Source organism: Drosophila yakuba, chromosome 3L (genome assembly GCF_016746365.2).
Source record: "Drosophila yakuba strain Tai18E2 chromosome 3L, Prin_Dyak_Tai18E2_2.1, whole genome shotgun sequence".
NCBI lineage: Eukaryota > Metazoa > Arthropoda > Insecta > Diptera > Drosophilidae > Drosophila > Drosophila yakuba.
This window is the reverse complement of record NC_052529.2, coordinates 20,942,895-20,962,669: the sequence shown is the minus strand read 5'-3', so window position 1 is coordinate 20,962,669 and position 19,775 is coordinate 20,942,895. Positions and strand designations below refer to the sequence as shown.

The following is a 19,775-nucleotide window of genomic DNA, read 5'->3' as shown; positions in this document are numbered from 1 at the left end:
TAAATGTTATAAATCCATATCAGCTTAACAAAACTGCTTAAAATACACCATTTGGGAACAATGGACATTAAAGTAAAAATATTTATATTTGGCCAGAACGTGGCTCAGCTCCCAGAGGTGTTGCTTTCACTGCCAAGTTGAAGTTCACAGATCTCGACAACTCATAGGCATATGACTAACGACGACTATGCAAATTAGTTTGGGCCATATGCCTGGTTATCGCAGGCACAAAAAGCAAAAGCACAACTCAACATCTGTTAGCTCTGGGGCCAAAAGCAAATTGCTACGGCGACTCATACGATCGTTTAGTATCGAAGCGTGTGGCATTATACCTACTGAGCATCAACTTACACTCCCGTAGCGGCTGTTCCAAAAGATATAGGGGCGATCTCTGGCCTGCTGCCTTGGAGCCTCGGATGCATATATATGATGATATAGCCGATGATGTATGGTGGGAATTTCCGCGACTTTTGCCATTCGATTGGTCGCTTTCAGATCTCTCCTACAAGTTAATATAGGCGTTGTCTCCGAGAGAGAGTTTTTGAATATAGTTAGACCCCATGGATGTGTTGGCACTAGGGTGGGCCTGGAATATTATTTTGGATATAAAATTATCTCACTTTTTTTCAGTTTTGGGGCCACTGTGAATTAAGGGGCTTATAAAGGGGATGTTTGAAGTTCAATTCTTTTATATAAAATTGTATTTATTTTCAGAAGAAATAAAAAGTAGATGCAGTTATATTTTTTTTTCCGCAACATGGTGTTGTTTGTTTTCTACCCAAACTAGGAACTTACCAACACGGTTCACCCCAATACCTTCGTTCTAGAACCTAGATGAATCGTTGGGAGTATCGCATGTATGGTGGAAGTAAACAGATTTCTTTATTTTATTCATTATTAATCATTAGCTTTTTCATTCTCAGAGACCCGTGGCAGAGTATTTGGTTTTGCTGTTACTCAATTCGAATTACATATCACTAAAAATCAAAAGAGAAATGTCGTCTTCCTCCATCGGATATGGGTTTCTACCCCGACTTTCGTTTATCTGATAGATTGGTTTTCTTTTAGAATATCGCTACAAGAGTTGGTTTTAGTAACCAAATTTTTGCTTGTCTTCTTGATGTGATTTTTGTATATTTCCGATCTAATCATAATCGCCTCTTTAGCGATTTACTCACAGCTTCGTTTTGATTAACGACAGCTGTGATTTTTGTATGTTTAGCTTGTTCTTTTGGGAAATTATTAGGCAACTTAGAAAGTTAGAAACAAATAGGCAACACTATTATCGTATTCATCGCCGACTAATAATAATTAGAGTAATCATAATAAATGTATCATACATACATACAAGCTCCATATTTATGTTTTTTAAGTTGTTTACTTGAACTAATTTTCAATGTTTGATTTTAATTTAGAATTAATTAATATACTTTAAGTTGCTGTTAGAATTTGCTAAGAGTTCATTTAATTAGTTAATGTTCCAATTCGTTAAAGCCTTTCCTACACACACATATACATTTAAATAGTTTTCTTGCTAACTTAGTTCTTGGAAGAAAGTTGTAATTTTTGTTTTTCAATAGATTTTGATTAGTTCATTTTGGAGTACATCGGATAAAAGGTTGAATGACGAACTGAAACCTCTTTGCTGTACACATAATTTATTGAGGGAAAATGAGGGTGTCACACAAATGCGGTAATGCTGACTGAGAGATCATTGCTGAAGTGAAAGAATAGGGAAGTAGTCGATGAAGATCACACCTACTAAACTACGGACCACTTAAAAAATAGACGAATTCGTATTAATATCTTCATAATTTTCTCGTAAACTTCCATTCCTTGATCGTTTCCTGGCTACACAAATCGTTTGCTGTTAAAATTGTTCTTTTGGTTTTTGGACTCTGCCCTTCGTCAGTTATAGATCCTATTAGCTAGATCTTTCGAGTTCTTTCTTCAACTATTTCGCCGGCTATGCTACTTTATGCTCACATTATTAAAACATACACAGTAAATTCCTCTAAAATGCTTCGGTTTCTGTTGTTTGCTGTTGTTGTCTTGTCACCTAAATAAAGTAAATAGTGTTGCATATTATTATAATTAATATTTGGTTTTTTCATTAACGGGTCTTCGCTAATCAAATCCGACATTGCCGCCGCAGAATCTAAGTTGGGCACTTTTATTTAATTTGTTACTTGTTTTATTTTATTTTAATGTGCCCTTTATACTTCACACATTCGGAGATGCTTTCATTTGAGTCTGCAATGGCTTGCATTTAATTAAACATTTTGCTCGTTAAACTCGAAAATCAGATTTTAGAGATTACAGTTGTATTTCGGCTTTAGTAATTCCTCGGGTCCATCAATTTTATATTTGGCGACTAAACACACACGACTTGTCGTCTACAAACGAATTCAATTTAGTTTAAAAACTTTTCAAGTTAGACTAAACGTAAACGTAGATCATCTCGATCTGGATTGGGATGTGGCTGCGTCCCTGGCCAAGGATGTGCATCCCGACGCCAACCTGCTGCTGCCGGCTCAGAACGAGGCCTCCACCAGGTAGGTGCCATCCATGGGCTGATTGTTTTGGCTATTCTGAGCATTGCTGGCAGCTGGCATGTACTTGCCGCAGGCCTAAACAGAAACGAGAACAAACCAGAAAACGCATTAGGGCTTTTACCGTTCGGGGTCAGACTTCGCATGATTAATGATAGCTCCCGAAGCAGCCTGATGTGCCTACAACTAAAACAGAAGCTGGATCAAGATTCCATCCTTCTTAGAATATCTTTTTTATTATTATTGCTTAGAATACTTTACTCAGATTTGCTATATTTTATTAGATGTTGCTGAAGTATCAAGTCTCAATAAATGTTAAAAAATCATATAAAAGAATTTGCTGATTTTACTGGTACACACGTGCATTTTTATATAAATCCCTTCCTTTTAAAGATTTTTAAGAAATATATTTAAAAAATGCTCAATAATAAGGGCTACATAAATTTGTGTAATACACTCTTTAGTATACATAGTTTCCTTTACATTTGAATTTCATTACGTTACTATATACATTTAAATGCACTTAAGAGCCCAATCCATTTGACTGAAATCCTGGAATTTTTATTTACATATTACTATCAAAATTTTCGGCAAGCTGATACCAAATGTTTACACCATACATTCTACGCTGTATCTACACCCTTGCTACATTTAAAAACGCAAAACTATAGCATACTTTTTGATGATTGACATGTAAAACGGTATATTTGACAAAGGAAAAGTGAATATCAGAATGATTACTTCAGCATTTGCGTTTAGTTGGCATGGTAATCTAAATTATTTTATTAGAATGATTTTGTTAAAATGATTAGAATGTTCATTTTCCTGAGATGCTCTTAAGTGATATCCTCGAGGATGAGTTGTTTCTTCTAAAGGTGAGATGAGGAAATTTACAAGAGTACAAGACCAACAGAGGTAACAAAGTCAACACACACAAACGGTATATAGTACTTATAAAAAGAGAGGGTTGCGGAAAGCGTTTTTGGACCCACCTGTAGGGGCACTCAACCCCTCGAGTGCCGGAAAGCGGTAACTCGCACACTTCTCCCCCGTACAGGGTATGTCGGGGCGTATAGCTTACCTGGTAGCGCTGGGAGCAGCAGCGGCCGCAGCAGGACTGCAGCAGGCCGGCGGCACTGTTTGTCGAGTGGGCGGGACTGGCCATCGGGGACGGGGATCCCGGCCTCTTGGGCTGGCCGTTAAACGGAATTTCTAACTCGACAAATTCTCGATCCTGCGGTTTTTGAGCATTGAGAGGTACAGCCAGAGAAGAATTTTACAAAGAGAAACGAAGAATACATAGAGTACAATGTTTTTCTTTTCTTTTTCAACAATTTTACAGTATGGAAATCTTGGGAGGGGGCTGGGTTTACACACACAAAACACAGGACTTAAGAACTAGGTTCAAGTACATACGCATTAACAAATACTTGGAGCGAGTGGGATAGGGGGAGGGGGAGGGGAAGGGTAAAATCGAGCGTTCTTGGCTCCTTCGAGTTTAAACAACAATTAAAACATTAAGCTGGTCTGGGGTACAAGTTATAAACATTTGAACGCTACAATTTGTTAATGTGAAATCGGGTGATATTCTTCTTGGGTTTCTTTCTTTTTTCATACTTTGCGGCTCCTAAGCAATGACAATTGTACAAAAACACGATGAGAACAAACTTTTTATCAAAACAGCCAGGGGCGGGGCAGCGGGCGAGCAATCACTTAGCGGAACGAGAGCGGTAAATGCGGGGCGGATCGGGGGCAAGAACGGAGGCTAGGGCGGGGCGGGTTCGTGGGCGTGGCAGAGCGGTACGAAAGGAAAGCAAGCGCCAGCGAGCGACATTCGAGTGCGACTTTGGTTCAAAACGCGGCCGCGTTTATGGCCGCATATAACCGATTCTCGATTTATGACAAAACGCTATTTTATTGATTTGCTGCTTATAGTAGAGATTTTAAGAGCTCATCAAGTGAAATCGGTTGCTGCTATGGAACACATAAAAAATAAAAATGGTAGTGGTGCATAAAAATCGGTTATGAAAGCGGAGTGGGAATCACTGAACATTTTTATCAATTCTGTTAACTACACGGTAAAGTTAAAGCTTTAATTTATATTAGTAAAATGAGTTATTTAAAATCCTTTTTTTAATTATGATACTTGGTAATTCATTTAGCTTTGCTTAAAGCCTCTTCACAGTTCAAATAAACTGCAGTATTTTTTAATGCATAACAAATTGAAACCTTACCTACCGAAAACCCTTCTATTAACATCGAAATAATTTTCTGGCCAGTGTTTCCTCATTCTTGAACAATTCTATTGTTTTCCCTGCTTTTAAACAAATTGTTGTCTTCGAAAATAGCACAGCAATCTGGCCAAGAACTATCTTAAATGAAATGAGAATATGGCTCATAAAAAAATGGTTAATGCTGTGCCATTAAATGAAATGGGAATTTGCTCTCGATAAATTAGGCCTTACAAATTGTGGGTTTAATGGGCTTTTCATATCCACTAAGTGACTCTGCATTGTTCATGCCGATACTTCTCCTCACTTGATGAGCTCCTCTGGCATTTAAAATGTTTAGATTTTGATATGGTTTTTGGCCTTATGTTGACAGCAATCGATTGCATATGGCTAAATGGGCGTTTCTTAGTTTGAAATTTCTTGATAGCATGTGGGGGAGCATTCGCATATCGTTTGAACCGATTCTGTTCGGTAATGACCTATTCGAGGAACTTAAAACAGAACAGAGCGCATAGCATTCAACACCAATCGTTTTCTGTTACCAGAGGGTATTTAAAATCAACAAAAAACAACCGACAATCAACAATCAACAAAGATGAAACTAAAATCGAAAATTGGAAATTCGAAATCATAAAAATTAAGTGCAACGCGTAAACATGAACGAGATAGATAGAAAGGTAGATAGAGAGAGGGATAGAGAAAGATTGAAGAAAGAACGGAACTTAAATACAAACCGAAAGCACTTACTTTGGCGAATTTATATTCGTTTTTTCAGAGCATAGACATTGATATTCATTGCTTTTTATTTCTATGTTTTATATTTGCTTGTTTTCGAAGCCAGTTTGGGCTCAGACCGTGTGAAAAACATGACACAAATGGTAAACTTAGAACATACAACTTAGGACGAAATACAACAGATCCCACACAAACGAGAAATACCATAATAATGTACAGAAAACATATTTAAATAAAAACGATTAATTTATAACGTTTAACAAAAAATGCACATACAAAAGATGCTGAATATTCGCATTCGCATTTCAGTTCAGTTTATTTTTCTCTTGGTTTTCTGCGATTTTTGACGCTTATTTTGATTTATGAGAAGACGCGTCAGTTCTAAAACGCCCAACAACATGTCCTTCGTCCTGCCACTTGCTGATTTTGCTGTCGCCACCGTTGATGTTTTTTTGGCTGTGGATGTCGCTCTCGTTGATGCCGTTGTCATTGCTTTCCTAATAAGCTTCTGGCAAACCTTACAATTTCTGACTACAACTGAGATGTTCAAATGTTGCTACATCTGTCACGGAGTAAAAACGAAAAATGTATAGAGACAGAGTGTGATTCTAAAGGTAGTAAATGAAGAGTTCAAATCATAAGTTCAAACACTGAGCGCGCAATCGAGTGACAATAACACGTATATCACATGTATGTATAGAGAGAGATAGAGAAGCTGCACTGCGAAGGACAAAGCTGCCCCGCACATCGCGTATACGCACCGTTGTCTTCTCCAGACATCGCAGCAAATGATGGTGCTGCAGCTCAAAGATGTCCTCGTCCCGATAGTTGTCATCCAGCTCGATGCCCGACTCCTGGGCCGCCCACCGGGCCTCGGCGGCCTTCTTCTTGCTGACAAAGGCGGCTCCGGACGAGGCCTTGGCAATGCGGATGCGCGCCAGGCGAGCTTTCTGCAAGGCCATAACACATAATGAGTATTTGTGGGTGGTGGCTGGCGTTTAGCTGGGATGCGCATGGAAAATTCGTTTTCCAGGCTTCCAGATAAATTTCAACCGATTTAATATCAGTGCCACAAAAACTGGTGGCAAAATTCAAGTCTCCAGTTTCTGTGACACCGACGGATTTTTCGCAATTTTTTCTGTTTCACAATGACTTACCCGCTGCGCCTTGCGCTTGTCCGCTCGCTGGTTCTGGTGATAGATTCTACTAAAGTTCGATACGATAACAGGTACAGGTAAGGCGATGACCAGCACACCGCTGAGCGAGCAGACGCCGCCCACAATTTTGCCAGCTATTGTCTCTGGCACCATGTCGCCATATCTGCGGCGGAAGAAGGGATTTCAGAATAAGAATAGATACGGTAATGGGAAATCTAGGCGTTTCATTTGGAGGGAAAGTAAAGGACGCGTTTGTAACATCACTCTTAGTGAACTCACCCCAGCGTCGTCATTGTGACGATGGTGTACCAGAAGGCCGCCGGAATCGATGTGAAGTTGGTGCCGTTGACGTTCTTCTCGGCGTAGAACATGACGGTGGCAAATATGATAATGGCCATGGCCAGCGAGAAGACGAGGAAGCCCAGCTCGCTGGCGCACGACTTGAGCGTGTAGCCGAGGATCCGGAGTCCTTGCGAGTGACGCGAGAACTTGAAGATGCGGAAGACGCGGAACACGCGCAGCGTCACAAAAGCTCCGCTGACGTCGTCGTTGTCGGTGATCCCTAGGCCAATGTAGTACGGCATAATGGCCACCACGTCGATGATGCTCATCACCGAGCGCACGAACTTGCAGCGATCGGGGGCGGCGAACAGCCGGAGTAGGTACTCCGCCGTGAAGATCATCACGCAGGCGGTATCCAGGCAGAAGAAGACGATCTTGTAGCGCTCGCCGCAGGGCAGAGTTCCTGCTCTGCCCGGCCGGTGGCCACACGGCACCGTCTCCACCACGTTGGCCATCACGGAGACGGCGATGAAGAAACCCGTTACATAGTAGAACACCAGGGCGCTCGTCGACGTGTGCGGATTCTCGAAGGCCCGCCACATCTTCTGGCGCATGTTGGTCAGCTGCTGCAGATTCTGATCCCCGTTCTCCGACAACTTATCGTCCATCAGCCGCTCCGCGTTCTCCCGCTTCCGGTCCCGGTAGTCCTCGTAGCAGCAGTCGCCTATGACATCCGGCATTATGCCAAAGAAGGCCAGCTCCTCGTCGTAGCTGGTGAGGCATTCGTGCTTCGGGTAATGCAGCTTGCCCGTCCGGTAGTAGTTCAGTATGTGCCGGAAGATATCCGGATCCCGGTCGAAGAAGTACTCTTTGCAGTCCTCATCGTAGAAGAACTCCCTTTCATTAGAACCTGAATGTAATAAATATAAGTGTGAATGAATATAAAGTAGTGATGCGAAAAGTTAATAAAGATAGTTTGCAGTTAGTAATATACGGAAATCAATATCGAAGATTTTTACTAAATGAAAAAGATCTTGGGAGCAATTAGGTTTTTCTTTTTAGAAAAAGATACATTTATAAAAATGTTGAGCAATACATTTTTTGTATACATATGTGGGGAACAGAATTTTCACAAACGATTTTATTCGATTGGGCTGAATTTACTTTTTTTATTGGTTTTTTATTGTTCCAAGTGAATAATTTATTATCCAATCGTATTATTGTATACTGTTGTAAACTGTATAAGCTGTATAAACCAAATGATGCATGAAGCCGAACAAAGCATTTTGTTTTATTTAATGCTATAAATATGCGATTGGGAATCGAAGAACCAAGAGACTTAAAAAACTAAGCATTAGTTTGCATTGCATTTTTTGGTTTGAACCCTTTCAGTGGCTTCAGTAATATGATACGTATACGTACCTAAAAGGGTGTCCGGATACTTCTCCAAGGTATTCCGCCACGTCTCGAAGCGCCGCCCGGAGACGTTGATCAGCAGCTTCTCGTCGTCTGTTTTGCGGCGATCCTTGGGCATCGGGGGCGGTGGCAGTGGGTGGGTGGCTATCGGCACCCACCCGATGGCCGCCGCCCGGGCGAAGGGCAGCCAAGCGGCGACCGAGGCCATGCTGTGGGGTGGAATGTTTCAGTGTCCCGGCTGACAGTAGGGCCTTCTTTCCTGCGCTCCTCGCTGGGTTCCGTCCTTTGGCTGGCTAATTTCCTATATTATTTGGCAGTTTAGTGGGGAGTCCCGGGTGCTCTGCGGGATGGGGAGTCCGGTGATTAACTCCTATTTTAAAGCTTTCGTCCGCCGCCCGTCCTTATTGTGATGCGAGTGCATGTTTGCAACTTCTGGCTAGCTGTGTTTTATTGCTTGAACTTATTGCTGTCATTTTGCTGTGGCTGCTGCTACTTTTGCTCTTAATCGTTCACTGCGGGGATATGAAAAGTTTCCTGTGTTCTCCAGTTGTGTTGATGTGCAGCACTGCAAGAAAGTGAAAAAGTTCGTCGTACTTTAGCTCAAGTTTGTGGAGGAAACGCGGTTGGTATGCAAGTTTAAATTCTACAAAAAGTTTTTAAGACACACTCGCAGCACACACGCAACTAACTGAGAGGCGAAATTTTTGCTGTAGTTAAGCACTTTGTTTGCCAAACTTAAGTCCGACTAATATCTTGAGATCTTTAATGGTTGTTAGTAAAACTAGTAAGCCCTATATTAAAAAATCATATTGTTTGATTTACAAAAATGTCAAGAGAGACGAGACAATACAATAAATCGTATAATTACAAACACCATTTTTGAAATTATTATTTTAACGACGAATGCTTATGCAGAAATATTTAAATATGCTGTGCACAAAAACCCAAGATTACCCATAAATCCCACGCAAATTCCCAGGGACCATGTGTATAGCAATCGGTTAGGGTTCGCTGAATCGAATTAAAACCACCTACTTTTAAATTAAATGCAACCAATTGTTTGAAATTCACTTCAATCGATTCCTTAAGTTTATGGGGAATCCCAAATGCTCGTAGTATTGTCTTCCCTCCGCGTCCGGTGGATTTTCCGACTTTCTCGAAGCATAAATATTATCATAAATCTGGGGGAACAGCCCCCGAGCACAAACTACCACACACATCGGCCCACTCCTCAATTTAGCGCTTCACTTGTTTACATTATCATTTTATCCCCCACTCCCCCGCCTCCTACGCCTCTGCGTACATATGATTCACGGATTCACGGCAATCGACAGACAACGCCATTCAATGCGTTTTCAGCAGCGCTCTGTCTAAATATTTAAACAAGCCAAACAGAATCGAGCCAACTGGCGCGCAGGGAGGGCCGTGGGTCCGTCAGCTGGGACCATTATTATGGCTAGAGCCCGAGGAGTGAACGACCATCCGATGGTCTTCCATCTGTCCACGTCTGGATGGATCTGGTTTGGGAACGTACTTTTGGAATAGTGGAAACATTTTACATCGGAAAATAGGAAGAAGGATATAACAGATCAACAGGTTGAAAAAAAACATCATTCTAAGAGGTAACAAATAAGTAGCAAACGCGTTGTGTTACGAGTATATAAAGTTCTGGGATCTACATTTGTGACGAAAAATTATCTTACGTTTGACTGGGCAGATGCAATATATGACATTGTACTCATCCCATTGTCGGTTTAATAGGACTATAAATGCAGAATTTGACTTTCATTGACGATTACGATTACGATTCAGATTTCGATTTCGATTCAACAATTATGGTTACCATTTACATTACGACGTTACGTAGTTATTGTATAAAAACCAAAACCAATTCATACCCATCTGCACACTTTTCTGGTGCCCTTCGTCACTACTTTAACAGCAGTGCGGAGTGACAGAACAATGGTTTAATATATTAAAACTGAATCAATTAGTGCAAGAACCAAATTTAAAACCCGAATATCCTATCAAACACTTTTAGTGAGTTCCCATTGAATTCCCATTACAAATACTAAGGCGATTCACTGCGTATTATTTCTTTTCAGTATGGCTTATATGTACCATGCTGAAATTTTAATCTGTTTTAGAATTTTCCATTGCATTCCGTTTTAAGTGTTCGCGAAAGATTGGGCGAGATGCGTGGGTGCCTTGCTTGCCTTTCTTGCTAAGTTTTGCCAGTCGCACAACAAATTTATGTGCATTTCAATAGACAGTAAACACCCAGCAAAATCTTCCTTAGGCCACAAGTCATATTCCAAACAACAATTAGAACGCAAAAAGTTGTCTCCTTTGGCCTTGCGTCCACTTCTTGGCTACAAACCACGCACCCAACTAACCACCCAGCTGGGAACTGTGACAAAAAGTCATCTGTTTCCATAAATGTCAGGGCTTGGCATGACTCTTGAAGTCTATATAATGTGTTTCTTTGATTTATACAATATTTATGGCTGAGTCTTTAGTTGTGTTACTGGCACGGCCACGATTGTTACTCCATTGCTCCGTAATTCCGGCCAAGAGCACATCAATTGCACTGCCAGAAAATGCGGTTTCATTCGTATTACGCCCCCAATGAAAGTGGTTGCATATTTATGAGCACCAATCAACTGTGAAATGTTTGAATTATTATAAAAGTTACGTAACACTGTTCACACAGCTCTTAAAAATAAAAAATTAGTGTATTAAAAACAAGAAGGAAAGCCAGCCTCGCATTTTGATGCTTATATAATGATGATTAGAAGTAACGAAACTACGAAATTTTTTCAAATATTTAATCTAGTTAAACTTAGGCAGTTTCTATAGCAGCTATATGATCAAAATAAAACCAAAAACTCGTTGTGATCAAAAGCAACAAAAGATATATTTATTCGTATTATTATGTCCTACTTTCAATAGAAAACAGACTTCTTAAAAAGTTGTATGCAGATCGCGTTACAACTTGGAGACAAGTTAGCTTAGAATTGAACGAACAGATAGAGAAACAGTCAAGGATATATCGATTTGGCTGTTGATACTGATGAACAATATATATACTTTTTCCCGTGAAAAGGTTCTGACTTGTAGTGTAAACTGAGTTATATGATTTCCCAACCATTTCCCTGCAGTAGCCATATGACTCTTCGATAAGTAAAAGGTGAAGGTGTATCAGGTTAAAGTGGTTGTGGCGTTTGTCATTCGGCGTTGCCATAACAATAGCCATTAGGAGTTATTAGTTTGCTGACTGAAAACCAGTGAGACACGACTCGGTCACAAAAAGGTTGTCGATAGTTGAAGGCTAAGGTTAGACAAGGTTAGCTCAAGTGATAGATGAGAGTTGGGTTGGGATGGACTGGGTTTGGCTTAAATCATGAGTATTTTCAAGCAGTACATGCAAAATAGATATTACGGTCTCAGTTTAATTTGATAGCTGCGACGCATTGTTTGAGCTGCATATTTGTTATCATCATTTGCAAAAAGCTTATAAAATGTACATATTTTAAAAATATGCAGTAAAAGCTACAAATTAAAATATGCTCAGTTCACCCAGCGCATCATATCACACAATACGCAAACAAATTTTCCGTCCATTAAACGTTGAAGAGTCAAACAAACCGAGAGATTCAACCTTGCATGGCACTCCCACAAATCCCACATCCTATAGAGGCACCCACTACCCACCACACACACCAGCACCTTTTGAAACCCAGCTGAGTGTCAGGCCTTAATGTTTTAATGCCGCATTATCCTATCAACAATTTTCCTCTATATATTGACGTTATTCTTGTTCAAAGACGTACACGGCAAAAATTACCAATTACGGAAAGACAATTTTGAAAAAAAGAAACTGTTTTTGCCAAATTATCTTGTATTATTGTGTCAGGTGTATTGAAATCGTTTTAAATTATTTGTATATTAATAATCTTTCCAATTTCAGAGTTAAGTTATGCAAGTCTAAGCCTAAATTCTATGATATAATAGCACAAGTTTTTAAAAAATAACTCTTAATATTGAATTTAAAACTTATTATTGCATTTTTTTATTTGTATTATGAAATGGAAAATATTTTTATATGTAAACGTTTTATTTTCTCATTTCTCATAGTGTGCCTGTTGTCGTTGACCTTGCTTTTGTAGCTCGCATTGTGCGAAATGGAAATTAATCAATGCTGTTTGCTTTGCTCTCCTGATCCGTCCCACGTCCACCCAACACCAACCACACCCCACCACCCACCGCCCACTCCTGACGTTGATGATGATGTCTGGGTGTCGTTGGGCAATTCAAGGATAACTTCAACATCGCCATCAGGCAATCCAGCGGATCAGCGTATTCGGCGTTGGTGTGAGCCTGCCATCAAAATAAATTGTCAAACAGCCAACGAGGTGGCAAGGTCGGTGGGGGGGTGGTGGTGACCCGTCCGGCTGTCCAGTGGAAAACACCTTGGCGCCAAACGGGGCTGCTGAATGCGACTTCCGCCTGCTGCCGAAACAAAGGCGCCACATGTCCCTATTATATTTATTCGCCCCACCCTGTGCTTCCATTAATTATTTGCATAGTTTATTTTAGTTTTGCGTGGCGAGGGGCTGCCTAATTATTTGCCAGTTAGTTGGCTGCTTTTAGTTACATTTCGTCTCAAGGTTTCACTTTTCTGGGGGACGGCTAATACCCCAAAAACAGAACAACAGCAGCGACAACAAAGCACCTTTCATCTCTCGTCATAATGATGTGGATCCATCCATCCATCCATTCACCCATCTGTCCGTCTATCCATTCATCCATCCATCCATACCCTGTTCCCTACAAACAACAATGTGAGACTTTTTCAGTTTTCATTTGAGTGGGAGTATTCGGACTTGGTCTTGGAACTGTGACAGGCATTATAAACATTTCAATCAGAAAATATCGGATTTGCACTGAATAAGAAGGTGAGCAAAATGAACTCCCGGTAGAATTTCACCCATCAATCAACTTCGGTCTAAGAACTTCTCAGTCCGAAAGGTCAATGTACATAATTAATGATATATTTTTTATCAGTGAGAAGATCTACTGAATCGATTTTCTACTGAAAACCACCTAACAAAGCGTCTCTAAGACTTATGATTTATTAAAAATGGTTTCCTTTCAAAAAATAGTACAACATACAAAAGTTCAAAAGATATTGTTGTTTAACACTCCGAAAATAAGTAGAACCAGAACATTCTTAAAAAATTTAATACATTCTAAAACGAAACCATCATTAAACCCCTTAAAAAATAAAACAGTAATGTTTTGGCGAATGATAGTTAATATAACAATTTAAGATTGCTCTTACATGTTCAAGTAATATTGTTTACTATATATACTCTACTATAAAGAATATACCACCATCATGACACAGTGCTCAGCTTAAATATAGCATACTTTTCTGACCTTCAGCATGGGAATAACCATATCAATTTCCACCTCGGAGCCTTATCTATTAATGTTGCTTTCAGGGCATATCAGCTTGGCCGCCATCTCATTCGTTTTTTCCGCCCTTGTTTGTGTTTCCTGACTGCCCGTTTTTTTAATGTTTATTATTTGTTTTTGTTTATTATAAAGTACAAACGGGCAGGCGGACCAGACCACCCACTCGGCCCCGAGACCATTCCATTCAATTTGGGGGCCCCAAATGCTAGTTAGGCATTAATGTACGGGGCACACGAAAAATCTACGGAAATCCTGTGAATTTTCCATGGCGGCCATTGCGTGGGGCTGCGTTAATATGGCGGCTCGACGTTGACTTTCTCTTTTTAGCCCTCTCGAAGCGGAAGTCATTTTCGCGAAAAACAGAGGGGAGGAAATCCACGGGCAGGTTGAACACAACTGCAACTTTGAGGCAAAATGCGAATCAAAAAGAAATGGAAGCGTTTCCAGATCATAAAAACAATTTTATAGCCTGGTGGGCATTTCAGTTTTGTATTTTTATTGACAATAAGTTAACAATGTTTACGTTTAGTTGTGTGTTGTTTGGGCTATTTTTGAGCCATCACAAAAACCTCCTGACCAGACCAAAAATACTCGGCGTTTTCCCAACTGCTTTGAATTTCCCACATTTCCCCGCGTCGCTTTTCTTTTGTTTACAAGTAGTTTTTTCGTTTTGTTTTAATTTGTTTCATCGGCTTAATGAAAAATGAGAAATATGTACTATTGAGCAGAGAAGCGCGAGAGAAGGAGAGAACGAGAGAAAGGGAGAGTGGTGAGAGTCTGACTTTCTCTGCGCCTGCTCATAGGACCCTTGGGTTTTGAATATGGGTTTCGGCTTAGGGCTTGGGATCCGGACTGGGATTGGGATTGGTTCGCATTCGGGCTTGAGTGCGCCCTTGCCCTCGCCGTCGGCCCAACAGCAAAAACATTTCGCCATTTCTCTCTGTGAAGCCCTGTGAAAATTTTATAATTTTCCTTGTACTTTTCACTTTGGCCAGTGAGTGTGTCGCCACGCTTAAGTAGGGTCTTATGTATCCTCCCACCAAGAACCCAATTGAAGGTGTCTCCTTAAATAAGGTGTCTATTTGGCAAGCATTTCAAAGAAACTAATTCGGTTTAGTGGCGCCTTTTCCCCCATAGAAATTAAATCGGTTTTATACACGATTTATTTTCAATCACCAGAGCTCTATAAATATCTCTGCTGCAATATTGATCCTACACACACTGCACTGCATTTTGGGTCAAAAGATTGATCTTTGCCTCCGAGCAAGCTAATTATATTAAATTCATGCCATATGATTTGATTGATTGATTTTAATATTTACACTTCGAATCATAATCAAATGTGGATTCTAAAACCATTATTCGGATTAAAATTGCATTTAGGTATCTATAACATACATAGCTGTGCAAAAAATCTTTCAGATATCTCAGTAAAATCATTAAATAAAACAAAAAAGGTTAAAACAAAATAAATAAGCAAAGAAATTAATTTTTAATTGAATCATAAACATTGCGATGGTGGCCATAAATTCAAACAAAGGCTTGCATTTAATTATCCGGCAACTGATGCATGGTCAATTAAAATCATCTCAATCTGGAAACAAAATACAATTATTTCAACCATATTTGTTTGCAATGGCAAGAAAAATATTGACCAGCTTTCAGCATCCTTCGCATATTAATTTTTTTTGAGTCGCCCCACACTGCGTATGCTTATTATTAATTTACGCATTGCCCATACGTCATGTAGTGCCAGAGGACAATACAAGAAAAGGCCGAATGCGTCGACAACAATTCGATTACAAGGTGATTTATTATTTAAATTGCATGTTCGGAAACAAATATGGGCAGAAACAAGAAGGAGCAAGGGTTGCTGAAAATTGAGGAGCTCAAAGGCATGTGCACTTGAAAAAGTCAACCAAAGGAAACTATTCATGCTTTCAAATAAAATGGATTCCATATTCAACTATTACATATATTTTTTAAGCCCTCTTCAACTTTAATGTATAAGAATTGAAATTTTCCACAGATATTTTATACCTTCTTATTATTTATTATTAAAAATATTGTGTACCCACACAATTTTCTCCATTTCAAAATGAATAATGTTTGTGGTTAAGCTCGTTTTCTCAACTTCAAAGCCAAATTCAAAAGTTACGTAATAGAAGGAAATGTCGCGAAGCGGGATGTTTAAAGGATCAAACTTGGGAGTTTCCGCTGTTCGCATTAATTGCAAAAGACATAAAAACTTTATAGAGTCTTGCTTATCAGTTGGCCAACATCGTCAGCTGGAAGGGCTGCAATGTACCGAATCCACCACCAGCTCCGAAAAACTTCTGTCCTGATGACCATGGCAAGCAGAACACCAGGAGCAGTTCAGGGGGATGCGGACATGCGGGGCGTCCAGTGGACGTGCAAGTGGCCCAGAGAGCCAAATCCTGGGTCGCACTGGGTGGGTGGTTCGGGTAAAAACGGCGAGTGGGAGGATAAGGCCAATGGCGTAATTTATGTAGGCCCGCTAAGCCTTTCCATGCGTAAAATGTGATTATATCTGCGTATAAATACGCGTACAACTGTGACCACGTACGGGATTGTGTACTATATGTGCTTATTGGGGTGTAAGATATATATAGAGATACAACCAGAAGTAGCAAAATAAAATACTCTTCAATTTAATTGGCCCCAAAAAGAATATGACAATACTGATAAATATTGCTCAGATCGCAAAGAATTTCTTAAGACTTAATCCAAAAGTTATAAAAAAGAACCGCATTAAGGTGTCCACGTGCATTAAGCTATAATAAAAGTGTAATTGTAATCCAATGATAACAAAACTGCTGGATTTGCGGCAGCTGCGCTGCAACTGCGCTGCCTCAGCTGCATTAAGAGCGTCATCAAAGAAACACACACAGGTACACCGCACACACACACACAGAGATGAAGCCATGGTGTGAGTGTGCTTGCAGCGTTGATGCTGGTACGAGTATAAGTGCAGCTTTGTTGTTGCGCCAAAAACCAAGCCAAGGATTTTTCGCACATTTACGCCAACAAATGGACTGCAGCTGCTGCACTGGGCAAAAGGATACATATTAGATATCATTGTTATATTCATTAGTATGGGGAAAACAAAATGTAAACATTTGAAGATAACACAGTTAAAAGCCAAGAGCTTTTTCGGCTTATAACTGAAATTTGTTCAACGAACTTTATCGTCAGGTTAAAGATTACTATAATAAATGCCGTAAAGCGTAAAATGAGTACTTGAATCTGGCTATAATATAATGTTAAGCGCAGACTATATTATAAAAATATGAATATTCAAATACGCGAAGTATTATAATTTGTGGAGTAACGTTTTATTTATCATCCTAAAAAGCTACAAATACCGGGAAGTAAGGCCTATTTTTCCCCAGTGTCCTGTTTGCTCTTGACTGCCTCGCTTTCTCTTTCTCTCCTACAGACGACCTTCATTTTAGAGGGGCCGACCGTTATATTTTTTGCGTGCCTAACGCTTTTTAACGTGTTATGTTGTCCCTCCATTTTTACTGGCCTGCTGGTCAAATTAATATCCTGAGTGGGGGTGCATGTATGTGTGTGTAGTGTGTATGGTCGATTTAAATAGGCCAACTATGCAGAAACAACAACTTGTTGTTGGACTGCAGGCACGCCATAAGGTGCAATGAAATAGCATATTTTAAAATGAGCTAACCACATGGCAAGGACATGGGCGGTTAAAACTGGATGTGAATTTCCACACTTATTTTCCCTCTGAATATTCTGTTATTTTTTACGGCTGTTGTTGCTGCAGAGAGAACGAGAGCAACAACAACAACAGCAGCAGCAACAACATTCGCGGATACACACATTTTCACAAATCAAAAAAGCAAACGAATATTGCCACACAAACACGCACACAAAGAAACACACTCCCACACACACAAGCACACACACACACGGACAAGAGAGACAGACAGGAAAAATCTCTCATTTTTTATGGATTTTCTGGGCAGGCAATCTGCTTTCGCTGATGTTTGATTAAACAATTGCTTCATGGTGTTTTAATACTCCTGTTGACTTTCATCTGCCCATCATCTGCCCCGCATTTCGCTGGGAAATTCAGGAAAACTGTTTACACATACATACGCACGCCATTCGGTTTATTGCATTTTACACTTGTCGCCTCTTACACTTTCCCCACCTCCTCCGCCTCCTTCCGTCAGCCGCACATTTTCCGCACTACTGCGTGTACATTTTCCACGCTTTCAATCCGGGAAATTCGATGCTGGCCCTCCTCTGTTTTTGGAAAAACTAATTTTCTGACACTTTTCTCTGCCTTTTCTGCACGCACGGGGCCCACAAAAAACTTGGCCCAAACTGCGTCCCGCTTTTTGCTCCGCTCGGCTTTTTCTTGGGGGCGTTCAGACAAACAGTTCTCGACAAACTGAAAGTGAAAAGTAAATGCAAAAGCGCCAGCACCTCCGACAGTCGGTAGTTTCACTCGGAGCATGCGAGTCCGAACCCAAATCCGAACCAGAATCCGGGACAGCAGCGAGATACTCACGGCGTCGGCGCACTTTGAAGAGCAAGTGGTGGCCAATGGCCTGTGAAAGTCGATGCAGAATCGAAACAGATGTTCATGTTGCCTTCAGAATGAACAATGATCAAATATTTATGGCAAATATACATATCAATTGGTTTCCATTAAGGATATAACAATTCAATCGCATTCGATAACTATGCTTTTATTCCAGGATTTACTCTCTTACCTTTAGCAAACTTACAGAATAAAAGTTATTTAAAACTTTTGTAACAGAAGCCGACTGCAAAATCCTTAGTTTATTACTAATTAAAATGAACTAGGATCAAAACTTTTATGTGGTTTTTAATTTTAAAAAGCACCCAAACACGATTTTCATAAAATATATTTTATTTTTGATAATACAACTAACTTTGAGTTTGCAAATATCACTACATACATATCTATAAATTTTCTAAGCCTAAAAAGTTACTAAAGATTTGGCCCTGCTACCATGTTTCATTATGGGCCAATTCGGTTTTAATAATGACTTTTTAAGAGTGAAAATATATATTTTGGTTAAACATGAAAAATTGAAATTTAAGAAGAAATATTTGCAACATTCTTTAGACCAACTAAAAATGGAAACGCTCTGTTATAAATCAAGGAATCTGTTATGTCTTAGAGCCGTAAAATATGTTTTAGGGCCATTTTTAGTCGATCTTCATCGGGACTGAAAACAGAAGCCTGGCCAATTGTAATATTTCTAGGACTTCGGTGTGGTTATCTATTTGGCGGCCGGAACAGATCCTTCGCTCTGCTGAGGATCCTTGAACTGCTTGTGCCACTCGAGATTCATCTTGGTGACGGATTCTCCTCGCTTGGCGGCCTGCTTGCCACTGTACACCATTATGGCGCATCCAACGGCGGTGAGTGCAATCATTATGTTGGCCAGTCGAATGCGCATTTTGTTGCGGCAGCGCTCCATGACATCCTGACTGCAAATTGGGACACCAAATATGAGACACCTGTTGCATTTCACCTGAATGAATCCGCACCCACCTAACGAAATTGGGAACCTCGGCCTGCGTCTTATATTTACCGGTCCAGACCAACATACGGCGTTCCAGATTGTTGGGTTCGTGGTTTTTGATCGTCTCTCGCATCACCTGGCTGGTTCCGAACGATCTTCGCATCATGGCTCCAATAAACGATGTTTTGCTTAGCATGTTGCTTTATTTAATCGTTAACAAGTAATCTTTAGAAAGAAACTAAGAATTTTATGCAATTCGCTTAACAGTGGCTGTTAACATAACAGAGTTGTCACTCCGTCAGTAACTATAAAACAGCTGGTATTTCTATGGTCACCCTGAGAGACGTTCACACTGCACCATGAAGTGATTGG

At 40.2% G+C, this 19,775-nt stretch overlaps 2 protein-coding genes across 5 annotated transcripts; both read right to left on the bottom strand.

The window, feature by feature from the left end:
• Nucleotides 1-858: 858 nt before the first annotated feature.
• Nucleotides 859-18,298, bottom strand: LOC6534929 (potassium voltage-gated channel protein Shal). Of its 4 annotated transcripts, none has more exons than XM_002095564.3 (7): nucleotides 18,042-18,297; nucleotides 8,380-8,938; nucleotides 6,955-7,867; nucleotides 6,676-6,838; nucleotides 6,280-6,468; nucleotides 3,634-3,786; nucleotides 859-2,630 (listed from the first exon to the last, which is right to left on the bottom strand). In XM_002095564.3, the coding sequence occupies exons 2-7, from the start codon at nucleotides 8,579-8,581 to the stop codon at nucleotides 2,535-2,537; spliced, it is 1,716 nt and encodes a 571-aa protein (XP_002095600.3). In that variant the 5' UTR covers nucleotides 8,582-8,938; nucleotides 18,042-18,297; the 3' UTR covers nucleotides 859-2,534. The 4 variants fall into 4 exon arrangements, with proteins under 4 accessions (XP_002095600.3, XP_039230485.1, XP_039230486.1 ...); XM_039374551.1 differs by having other exon boundaries at nucleotides 18,053-18,297; XM_039374552.1 differs by lacking the exon at nucleotides 3,634-3,786 and having other exon boundaries at nucleotides 18,042-18,298.
• A 465-nt stretch (nucleotides 18,299-18,763) lies between these two features.
• LOC6539701 (UPF0389 protein CG9231) lies at nucleotides 18,764-19,682 on the bottom strand. The gene is made up of 2 exons (XM_002086547.4): nucleotides 19,433-19,682; nucleotides 18,764-19,368 (listed from the first exon to the last, which is right to left on the bottom strand). Exons 1-2 carry the CDS (start codon nucleotides 19,597-19,599, stop codon nucleotides 19,158-19,160), a joined length of 378 nt encoding a protein of 125 aa, XP_002086583.1. The 5' UTR covers nucleotides 19,600-19,682; the 3' UTR covers nucleotides 18,764-19,157.
• Between the last annotated feature and the right edge of the window lie 93 nt (nucleotides 19,683-19,775).